Here is an 11,232-nt window from a genome sequence, read left to right as displayed (position 1 = left end):
ATGTGAACCGGAAAGTCCTTTGTCAGCCTCTGATACAATTACGCCCCCTAGTGTACAAGTGGCAGAGCCAGAGTAGAGCAAAAGGTGCTTTTCTCAAAACCAGCTCTCCTCGACTTTGCTGCTGCTGTCAATAAACACAGAGAGGTAGTTAAGACATTTTCACAAGTTCAAATCTTTATTGAACATGTAGAAATCAGGACCGTATCCCCATCCCCTCTTATTAAAATCTACAGTCAGCTTTAACACAAAAAGGTATAGCGAGACTAATGTCAATTTCTCAGAAAATGACACCTTTCCTCATTAAAGAGTCAACCAGAGAGTCTCTTCAAACTAGATTGCTAACCAAAACAGCTGCAACTATCCTGGCCTGCGGAAATATGTACAAACTTCCCAAAATAGTGACTGGTGTTTTTCTTCTACTTTACATCAGACTAAAAGATGATGGGATTTGTATGACAGTGTAGACAATACTTAGTCTGCCATCCTAATCCCAAGCAAAATGGCACGTTCAAAATCACACGTAAAAGATGTTCTCTTTTCAACTCAGGGTCCGAATATGAATAAATAAAGTTCCATGGGGTTAAAAGTGTAAATAATAAAAGTACATAATATGGAAACCTCCAACATGAAATTACACATTGCATCTTGTACTGTTTATCCCAAAATAGTGACCTTTGTGTATTTCTTTTTGTGAGTAATAAAAATGATATATTTACAAACTGTGATATTAAAGGTTGCCAGTGAGCGCCGAGTCCATGAGGTCGTCATCTTCGTTCCTCATGTACATGGGACTGGACCGCGAGGGCCGCTCAGAGGCAAGCATGGACAAGGAGGACTCCGAGGCCGAGATGGGCGAACGGGACCAGCTGTCCGCCTTCATCGGGTGCGACGACGGTCCACCTGACATGGACTTCTTCTTCTCTTTGTCCCGTTCCCTCTCGCGCTCCCGCTTCTTCTTCTCCTTTTTATGCTTCTTGTGCTTCTCGCCGGAGCCCAGCGGGACAGCGCTCATATAGTCCTGTTGGGCAGGGAGCGGTCGCGGCGTCTGGTCGTCGTCAGAGCTCGGGCTGTTCTGGTGGGACTTCTCGGCCACCGAGCTGCTGCCCGACTCGCTCTCGCTGTCGTGGTTGAGTGGCGTGTGGCCAGGCGAGCGGCTGTGGCTCGGGGATGAGCGGTCGTGCTTGGGTGTGGAGCCGCTGAACAGAGGTGAGGCCTTCAGGCTGCTGATCTGCGGCCTCATGGAGTCGCCGGGGCCTTCGCCGCCTTTCTGCAGGGTGACTTTCGCCTTGATGCTGGGTGAGCCTCCATCAGGCTTGCTGATGATGATCTTGGCTAAACCAGACCCGCTCACCCCTCCTGTTTTGGGGTCCATCAGCTTTTTATCCCCACTCGCCCCCGCTGAAACGGACACTTTTGCCTTTCCTTCTTTATCAGACCTCTCACGCTTGTAGTCCCCGCTTTGGGAAGATGCGGCGTGCTTGGTGGTAACCATGCTTGAAGGCGGGGTATTGACAGGAACGTTGCCGGCCGGGGCCCCGGGACCAGGCGGGCCCCCGGGCGGTCCAACTTCAGAACCGTCCTCACCCACGCCGCCCACGCTTTTCAATTTGTCAATAACCGCCGTGAGGGACGGTTTCTTGTTTCGACTGGGGGACTTTCCTTTGGCGTTTGGGTTGTTGGCATTGTTCTGGCCGGCTCCCCCACTGCCGCCGCCACCCCCACCTCCACTACTCCCGCCGCCGCCACTTCCACCGCTCCCTCCGCTATACTGAGAGCCCCCAGAAAATACCATGGAAGCGGAAGAAGTAGAGGAGCTGGAGGACGAGGATGTGGAAGTTGAGGGGGTCCCGCTCATCGGCTTCTGGGAGCTCAGACCTCCCCCGGAGGAAGACTTGGACCCTCCGGAGCTGCCACCTCCTGAGCCCATTGGGGATTTGGCCTTTGAGGAAGGCGGGGTTCCTGGTACCTGGGACTGCTGTATTTTCATGGGCGAAGACAGCTTATCACCAGAGGCGCTGGAGCGAGAGTGAGAAGGGGAGATGTTGGGCTTGATGCTGGGATTCATAAGCGATCCGGGAGGCTTACCGCCTTGAGTTTTTATCTTGTTACCAGTGCCGAGTCCACTTCCACTGCTTCCAGCACCAGAGAGTCCATGTTTTGTGATTGGAGACGACCCCGGTTTGGCAACACCCACCCCCTGAGAAGAAGCCTTAGAGTGGGAGGGTCCAGTGTTGATCCCCGTACCGCTTGCTGACTTCGAGCTGCTGCCTTGCGCCATGGAGCCTTCCTTGGATTTGATCTTCCCAGAAGAAGAATGGGAATGATGGCTTTTGCTGCCGCCAGCGCCCCCGGTTCCTCCCGTCCCGCTCGAGGCCGAGCTGCTGGACGTGTAGCCGCTATGGGAGGAGGTTTTCCCACCGGTTATCGTGCCTTTAGGGATCTGAATTGTAATCTTGGGAATGGGAGGCGTGGCGCCACCGGGTGGCGTCTGTGAGCATCCTGAACTTCCCGGAGATTTGGAGCCTCCTCCACTCAAGCTCCCCCCGGAGCCAGAGCCGCCACTGGGAGGTGTGTACGGCCGTCCGCCTGAACTGTGAGAGGGCGACTTCCCATCTGGGTCCAGCTTTTTTCGTTTGGGCTGCTTCTCTCTGGATTTGCCCTCGCTGGAGGGAGTCCTGCTACGTTTCACCTGTTTGCCCTCGGTCGACAGGCTTCCCATTCCCGAGCCACTGCTTCCGCTGCCGCCATTGTCATCCTTTTGCCGCATGAGGCTCTGTTGTTTGACTTTGGACTCTGCGCTTTTGAAATCAACGCATGCCGGCCCCAACCCGATCATGAGGGGGCTCTGCGAGCCTCCGAAATGAGTGTCTCCCAAATCCGGAGCTTGCCCAAGAAGCGGTTTGCCAGTGCCGCTGTTGCCTCCGAAAAACATTCCCATATCAAAGGAGTCTTTCAGCGAGGGCTCCGGGGTGTTTTGCCTGTGCGGTGTGGGATTCTGGGGCGTACCTGACGGAGTATTCTGCTGACTGCTCCCGCCAAAACCCTTGACCAGATCCATGTCTCCGTCGGCGCTCGGTGAACTGTCTTCAAAGCAGTTCTGGGAGATGCCGTGGCCCGAGTTCAGCAGGTCGGGGTTGAAGTCAGTCGCATCTGTGAAGAAATTCGTAGAGGATGAATCACTGGTGGGTGTGGCCGCAGCCTCGGCAATCAAGTCGGCAGCGTCGGTGAAAGGGTTCTCGTTGCTGTTGGTGTTGAAAATGTCTGCCGAGTCAAACACAGCGCTGCCCTGTCCTGAGCTGGAGGAATCCCGAATAGGGGTCCCCAGCGGGCCCGCGTCGTCACCACCCCCACCCATTGGATGCTGGCCTCCGCTGCCGGCTTTTCCGGTTTGCTCGGGCAAATCTGACAGAATTTCCGTGATATCCGGTCCGATGCTGTCAGAACTAGAAAGGCGCACCATGCGGGGCGGTACGGCGCCCGCCGGGGGCTGGGCCTGGATGTGACTTGGCGGATAAGGCATGCTGGGGCCAGAGGGCGGGGTTCCGCATTGGCTCGGGGCCGGAGTGATGCTGTGGGGGGTGTCCAAGCCGTCGCCCGGCAGATTCACGTCAAAGATGGAGTTCTGAGACGCATCGACGTCCATTGAGAGAAGCTCGCGGTGGAAATCGTCCTCATGCGAGACTGCGTGGTGCTGATGGTGCGACATGGAAGTTGCCTGTTGAGATTTCAGGCCCAAACCACCTACGGCTGCTCCCACTGCACCAGGAGTCCCGGGCAACAAGCCCCCCTTTTCTGGGACTCGTGGCCGCTTTTTCTTGCCTTTCGCACCTCCTCCGGGGCAAGTGGCCCCCCCCATGCTATCGGTACGAGGTGATCCGGAGGATGAATTCTGTCGCTCGAGCGGACTGGAACCGTACAGGGCGGCAAAGTCTTGCGAAGGGTTGTCTTTCAACAAGTTCATAAGCATGGGATGATTCTTGGTGTTACTCGCAGGCGATGACGTCGGCGGCGGAGTCTGGTGAGGCGGCGGCGCGTTCTGCGAGCTGGGACTTGAACCGACACTTCCCGTTATCTGCAGAAGGCTCGTCAGGATTGGATTCTGCGTCACTTTGCTGAAGTCATCCGCATGGCCTTGACCCTGCTGCTGCTGCTGTTGCTGCTGCTGTTGCTGCTGTTGTTGAACCTGCTGTTGTTGGCCGGCTTGAGTTTGGCACTCAGCTACTTGTTTTTCGTTGCGAGACATCCCAAACAGTGAAGCGATCGACCCGGTAAAATTAGGCCCGCCGGGTGGTCCTCCTCCAGTGGGGGTGCTGCCGCCAGTGAGTCCCAAGAGCCCCATCGGATTTGTCGCATCTCCGCCTGCCATGTTGTAGGCGGGACTGCCGGAGGGCGGCGGATTATTTTTCACCATGGTCTCCACCGTCTGCGCAATCAAAGACAGGGCCGGAGTGTCTGCCTGGATGGTCTCCGCTTTCCTCCGGATGGCCCGCATTGTCACAGGAATGGACATGCACCTGAGACAAGAGGAAGAACAGAGAGGACGGTTCATTCGAAGATGAGGTGTATTTATAATTCATGGAATTTTATTGAACCAGTTATTCAGTGAAACAAATATATCCAATAGTTTATTTTACAAATATTTGATGTGCAGTACAATATAGTGTACTGACTCAATTATTAAATGAGATAAATTTATTAAAAAGTACGAACATTTGAATTATGAAATTATCAGGAAAAATTATTTAAATGAATACAAAGACTACAAGACTTGTAATAATGCAAATGCTTGCCCATTCCTGAAGTAAAACATTGACAATGGTACCAAAACAAGCTTTTTTTTTAATGTATCAAATACCCTTACCTCTGGACCACTTTGGTAATGAAGTCATCGGTGCAGATCAGCGCGTCAGACAGTCCTTTATATAGTTTGCAGGACACCTGTCTGGAGTCCAGCACGTCCATCACAACTGGGAAAAAAAAAGATGCATTGAAACATCGTGAAGACCGCTGTCGGTAGGTGGGGCCTGCTCAATGATCATTTATTATGAGATAACAGGAAGTGCAATGCTCAACTCAAGGGGAGATATGAGCAAGAAGAAAGTAGCAGATTCAAGATCAGTAGGCAGGGGAAATAGGCACGGCTTCTGTTAAATTGTGTGAGAACAAGAGCTTACCGCAGACTAACGATTCATTGACGGGATGCTGGAACGAGACGCTGAAGCTCGAGTCGGTCAGGGGGCAGACCTCAAACTGCAGCAGGCCGATGCTGTCTGAAGGCCGAATTAAAAATAAAAGCGAACGAATCGGCATTCCTGGCTGACCGATTCTGGTTAAAATTACACAACCCCCCAAAAGAAAAATTGCCGGCTACCTTCGTTGATGTACGTCCGCTTCACACAGCTACCAATCAAGGTGTTGTAGGCTGCCTGGTGCCGAATGATGTCCAGCAGGAGGGGCACCTGAGCCGGGTGACGAAAGGGGATTTTGCTCACCAGGGCACCTTGCAAGGAATGACCGTCCTGCACCGGAGCGTCACCGTTCAGGAAGTAGCAGTGCTGCTGGTCTGGCAGCACCTGTTAGAGCGCAGAGAAAATCGATTGAGGTTTTTTTTCTCCCTATGTCTGATTCAAATCGATTTCCCCTCCCCTTCCGGCGATTCAATTCAAGTAGAAAAATTGCCCAGCCTTACGTCCGACAATATGTGTCTGGATGCATACTAGAAGCGCTTACCGAGTAGAAGTGCATGTTGTGTGAGGGCGGCAGGGTGGCCGCCCCCTCCTCCGGGGACTGAAGTTGACTCTGGACAATCAGCTGGTAGAGAGCAGACAAGCTTGGGGTGCTTTCAAACACAGGGATAGCTGTAAAACACACAATTAATCCAATTATCCATGAAACGGCGATTTGGTGCTTGAGGTGCCTCAGAAACAATGGCATAATTTCCCAACAATTCACCTGTAGCGTTGCCCAGTCTGTGAATGAAGGACTGGGAGAACGGCATGGGCCGATTCATCTTGAGGAAAAAACAAGCCGGCAGGTCCACGCAGTTGGAGTTGGTCACCGTGGAAAAAGAAGGTGTTCTGAAACAAATCCAAAATGAACCACCGGTACATGCCACTCATTGAAATTAAAACCGATTCTATTTTGTAACGGTATATCCTTTACCCCTTGTTGTCCACGGGGTGCGATCCAGTGATGAGCGGCGCAATGGGGAGCTTGTAGGTGTTGGCTGTTCCCTCGATGGTGACGGAAACGCTGACGCCCAGCGAGCGTGCGACTGTTGTACGGAGTCAGTTTTTCATTCGTTAAAAAATACAAAGTGAAGCTCAAAAGCAGCTGACTGCAAACATCCTCCAGTGGCTTTTACCGTTGCCGTCTGTCAGGTTGACGTGCACGCCCATTCCCTCCTCGAAAATGTCATACGGCGACACGTAGCACTGGAGGGTGACAAGATGGCCGCCGCTCCTGGCTGTCAGCAGGCCCACGTTGCCGAGCAGGATCGTCTCGACGGCGTTGGCGTTGGTTGCCAGCCTACAGGCGGACAGAGGGGTGAGAGCAATTTTTAAAAAATGAAATAATTCGACGAGAGTGAGTCGCAACTGGTTGATCCATCGATTTTATCACAGTTTGAGGAGACGCTTAGTACTGAGAAGCAAAAGTTACAGTAATATGAAGGGAAAATATCCATCAAAGAATAAACTTTTATTTTTATTCTGTGGAATTTGGTCCTCAGTAAAACTCAAGGGGGAAAAACACTTGCAAATAAGATAAATAAAGCAAATCCTACAAGCTGAAAATAAAATAAAAAGCAAAAGTTGATTTGAGTTACAGTGGTGCCATGAGGTATGTACCACTTCTCAAACAACTCCAACCCTTTCGCTTAGCTATGCAATTGAGGCAGGAAAACTGACCGAAACATGTGCATCATCTTGGTGAGATCCAGCTCCAGGGACTGCAAGGCAATATACATCTTTGTTTTCAGTTTACTGTAAGGCAAAAAAAACAAACAAATGATAATCAAAATGGATGACGACACTGGGAGGAGTTAAAAAAAATAAAGAAAGAGACATTTCAAAACGCACTTGTCTCCAGGCAGTTTATACAGGTCAACCAGTCCCTTAAGATGCTTGGAAAACTCCTCAAAGTTCTTCTCCCTTGTTCGAAAAAACATGGACGAAATTAGCATATTCGTTCAATGATAACAGTGGCAAATTATAAGCTCACCTTAGATGTTGAATCAACTCAGGGCAGCTCTGTTGAAAAACAAAAACGTTCATTTTGATCTGACAGCATCTTCAAGAATGTTTAGGTGTTGGGATCAGCCTTACCGTGGGGTTTTCGCCCTGATGAGCAACTTTGACGTCCACAAGCTGGCCAGCGCCGTCCAGTTGCACCTCCACGTAAAACATATCCGAAGTGATGTAGCACTCGGTTCCGGACGGGCTCAGATGAGAGCCCAGCCTGGCAAAGTAAAGAGCACAAACCATTGGAATACATTTCCTGTGTCTTCACGGGAAGTGTGAACACTCACATGTTTTGTCTCGCTATGGACTCGAGACGATCTGTCATGGAAGGCAAAGATGAAACTGAAAAACAGAGGGAAAGAGAATCAGTTAATATTGTTGGCCCTGAGGCCCAACCAGACAAATGTACCGGAATCTTTTGGTCGCCAGAAGCAAATGTTATTGGAGCCTTTGTGGAAATATGGCTACAGATTGTTCAGGAAATTTTTAGTACCCACAATTTAAAGAAGCCAAAACCAAAACTGAAAGTGGAAATGCGATGACAGTCCGTTCTGGTTTTCAAAGCTGCTTTGAAAAGGTGTCGGTCTCACCTTTGAGTGCCCTCTGAAGGGTTTCCAAACAGGTGAGTAGCAGCTGGTGACTGGCGGCGTTCATCATCCCGCGTTTCTCCTACAGAGCAAGCAAGACAAGGCACACTTGTGGGGGAAACCGCTGCTCAGTAAAATAACTCACAAGTTGAGGCACTTGTAAGTTAAGAATACTCATAATAATGTAATGAGTGTGCCTCACCATGGCTTGACGCACCACCTTGCTGGTCTCCTGCCACGGGCGGGCCGCGTTGTGTTTGGCATGAAGCCTCTCCAGCAAAGCAACCATGCGACTCTGCTTCTCCGATTCTGGAAAACAAACATGGCGCTTTAACTTTTGGAAAGGCAATTTGTCCATGTTAGCGCGAGCAAACTGAACAATTTTCATCTTTCGATTGGCTGGCTTCCCTCACCTGTACATGTCTATATAGGAAAAGAGCTGTCAACAGACAAATTCACCAATTAAGCCAAATTTGACTGCTCATTTTAAGATGTGAAATAATTGACCATTTCATGAATATGTGTTCATTTATTATTATCAATTGTGTTTACATAACAGAAACACTTATTTTACCATTACAGTATTATGTAAAGACAATATTGAACTGTAACAAGTAGGGTCGCCATTTTAATTAATTGCGTTCATTTTCCCAATTGAAAGACCTTATTGCACAGCACTACATTAACTACATGATTTAAATTATGTAGCATCTCCATTTTTTCCTGGACTAACTGTACATGACTGCAACCCGAAATAACTCACACGCTCATAAAATCAATTCATGAAATGCTTTATTAACGCAACACATGCACATTTGGATATCTCCATTCATGAACTGCACGTTTTGGAAGCCGATGACTATGTACAGTATTAGAACGTTACAAACAAAACAAAGAAGCATATTATCCAACCGACCTCGGTGGGGGAGAGTGTCCGAGTAGGAAAAAGACTGTAAATGTAGTTACTGTATTGCTTCCACCTATCCGCACACGAATAAAAAATGAATACAAATACTTTCCTGAGGCTAAATCGTGTGCTAACGTCATGGTAGCCTCTGCTCGCGAGCTTAGCCAGACTAACCAAAGGGGCATGGCAGAGTGTAGAGTGTAGAGGGGAGGGGGGTGGGGGGCACAGTACACCACGCTCACCGGTCACCTCTTCGGTTTTCACCCGCTCCCCGTGAGGCTGAACCCCTGCCGGCGGAACCGGGACCGAAAGTTCCGTGGCAGGACTGCGCTGCATCAGGACAGCAGGCACCGCCGCCATTGTGTCCACTTCGCTATTCATCGCCGATCCCGCCTCCTCCCCCAACAGCTTCAGGACCTGTGCAGGCTTCCGTACTTTACCGTAATGCTCATACCAAACGCGCAAACAATATTGACGTACGTCGTCGCTTTTTGGGATGCACACTAATATTAGTTATCCCATGTAGAAGAAAAAATGTTGTAGGCCTTTAAGTGGTAATGCATGTAAATTGTTTTTGCAATCTTTAGTCCCTAGCCTAAATTATTTGGGAATTAAATGCAACTAAAAAATGAAAACTAAAACTTTTAGTTCCAGTAAAATTTGATTTTAGTACACCAAAACAAATGTGCTTGAGCAAAAAATTGGAAGGGCGGCTACAGACTGTTCCTGCTCCTTTTAATCCCTAGCGCCAAACGTAACTCAAATTTAAAGTGGAAACGTGCGCCAGGTGGCGCCCGATTGCCACGAACCAGCCGGTTTGGTTCGGGTTTCTCTCCAGCGTGACCCCTGAAGCATCTCATTCATCCACCCGTGGTGATGAGTGCCGCCTTTTTACAATGACTTTTTTTTTTTTTGACAGGGAGGTAATTAAGCAAGTGGATGAGACGACGTGGGAAGGGGCGCACCTGAGCCCAGTTGAGCAGCTGAGCCTGTGCCAGCCGACGTGCTCACGACTCTCCGGGGACGCTTTTGCCACCACCCATTAGGACCTGCCCGTCAGACGACGCACCGTGCCGACAGTAAGCACAAGCTTATTTGAAACCAACACTCCCTTGAAACCCAAACCCCTGCTGTAAAACCCCATTTGAAACCATGATTTGACTCGAGAAATAGGCAGGTGGCATCAGGCCATACCTGTCTTAGTTCAAGGTTGCCAAGACCAGAAACCAATACGCAAGATTTGCTTGAAACCCAGTCTTGAAACCCTAATTTGCAACCCTAACGGAACTTGTGAGCCCATGGGCATTTCGTGAAGCCATCTTCACACACCTCAGCCGAGAGGACCCCCGTGCTTGCAGTCAACAGCCACCAGGGGGAAAAGGAGGCTCTCTTTTGTAATTGATGTGCCCCAACAGAGCTGCAATTGGCACAGGAAAGACGCGGCGACGAGTACTGGTGCCAACACAAGGGGACTGGGAGGCCTACGGAGGGCTGAAGGCGTGCCCATCAATCAGACTCTAGTTCCCCTTAGTGTGCCAACCAGAAGGGGGGGGGCGGGCACGTGCCCGGGCCCCAACGCCCTCCTCTCAGTGCCAAGGGATGAGGGGTGGCACACGGATGGAGACTGGCACCAGCCTGGACTAATCCGCCGGGTGCAACAGCGCCACCGGGACTTAGTCAAGTTCAACTGCCGACGCTGGTCCGCATCCAAGTTCATTTTTGGATGCCATTCCCACAGTTTGAGATTTGAAGCTCAGGCGTTTATTTGGTACAGTGGCCAAGTCTTGATGCCCTGATTTGAAACCTGCTTGAATCCTATGTCTTAAAATCCAAACTTGAGCCAGTCTTTTGTGCAGGTGTCACCAACTCCGGTCCTTGATGCCCCCATCAGGTCATGGAGGCCCTCAAGGACTGGAGCTGGTAACCCCTGCTTGAAACTTTCATTTGAAAGGCCAACTTAATGCCCTAACTCTAGCTTGAAACCCTAAACTTAGCCCCCTGATTTGAACCACTAACCTTGTCTTGAAAGCTTTGTGCCTGGCATATGAAGCAGAATGACGACATCAGCGGATATTAAGAGCATGCATCAGTCATTGTGGGTTTTTTTTAAAGCTTTTTGAATGTGCTTCTTTTTCTCTCCATAAAAGTTGGATATCAGCGAGGAGCCTGAGGCCTGGACACGGTCCAGAAAGCAGTGCGGTATTATGAGGGGGGGGGTAGGCTTTCTGCTTCCGTGGCGCCGTGTGCCTTGAAGTGTAAGGGCAGATGGGAAGAGGAAGCGGGAAGACAGGGAGGAAAGGAGACGAGAAGGAGGAGGAGGAGATGGGGGGGCCCTGTAGGACCATTTGCGACGAGGCTCATTTGCACGGCGCCACTTAATTGGCTAAAACAATTAATTAATGTGTTGGAAAGTTGGCAGCAAAAGTTCATTTAAAAGGGTTTTAATATGCAATTAGGGAGAAGGCGGCCAGCGAGAGAGGAAGCACACGCGCAGGAA

The 11,232-nt window shown here is 50.2% G+C and overlaps 1 protein-coding gene across 2 annotated transcripts; it reads right to left on the bottom strand.

Annotated features, from left to right (window-relative positions):
- Window positions 1–148: 148 nt before the first annotated feature.
- Window positions 149–9,119, bottom strand: med1 (mediator complex subunit 1). 2 transcript variants are annotated; one of them, XM_086139126.1, is made up of 16 exons: window positions 8,978–9,119; window positions 8,031–8,137; window positions 7,832–7,910; window positions 7,529–7,583; window positions 7,326–7,458; window positions 7,222–7,250; window positions 7,080–7,151; window positions 6,909–6,983; window positions 6,365–6,528; window positions 6,163–6,274; window positions 5,953–6,077; window positions 5,731–5,858; window positions 5,372–5,573; window positions 5,175–5,270; window positions 4,862–4,967; window positions 149–4,514 (listed from the first exon to the last, which is right to left on the bottom strand). In XM_086139126.1, the coding sequence occupies exons 1-16, from the start codon at window positions 9,114–9,116 to the stop codon at window positions 728–730; spliced, it is 5,409 nt and encodes a 1,802-aa protein (XP_085995252.1). In that variant the 5' UTR covers window positions 9,117–9,119; the 3' UTR covers window positions 149–727. The 2 variants fall into 2 exon arrangements, with proteins under 2 accessions (XP_085995252.1, XP_085995253.1); XM_086139127.1 differs by having other exon boundaries at window positions 8,985–9,095.
- Between the last annotated feature and the right edge of the window lie 2,113 nt (window positions 9,120–11,232).

This window comes from Hippocampus guttulatus, chromosome 19 (genome assembly GCF_054856545.1).
Source record: "Hippocampus guttulatus isolate MCC_2025c chromosome 19, RoL_Hgut_1.0, whole genome shotgun sequence".
In the NCBI taxonomy this organism is placed as follows: Eukaryota; Metazoa; Chordata; class Actinopteri; order Syngnathiformes; family Syngnathidae; genus Hippocampus; species Hippocampus guttulatus.
The sequence above is the reverse complement of the archived record's forward strand: the minus strand, read 5'-3'. Positions and strand labels throughout refer to the sequence as shown.

What these genes read in the sequence shown, in the direction of transcription:
- med1 (XM_086139126.1), bottom strand. Translation starts at nt 9,116, where the DNA reads ATGAATAGCGAAGTGGACACAATGGCGGCGGTGCCTGCTGTCCTGATG. An exon ending in ACAACATGCACTTCTACTCG is followed by an intron (nt 5,574 to 5,730) that starts GTAAGCGCTTCT and finishes GCGCTCTAACAG; the next exon opens with GTGCTGCCAGACCAGCAGCA. An exon ending in GCGGACGTACATCAACGAAG is followed by an intron (nt 5,271 to 5,371) that starts GTAGCCGGCAAT and finishes TTCGGCCTTCAG; the next exon opens with ACAGCATCGGCCTGCTGCAG.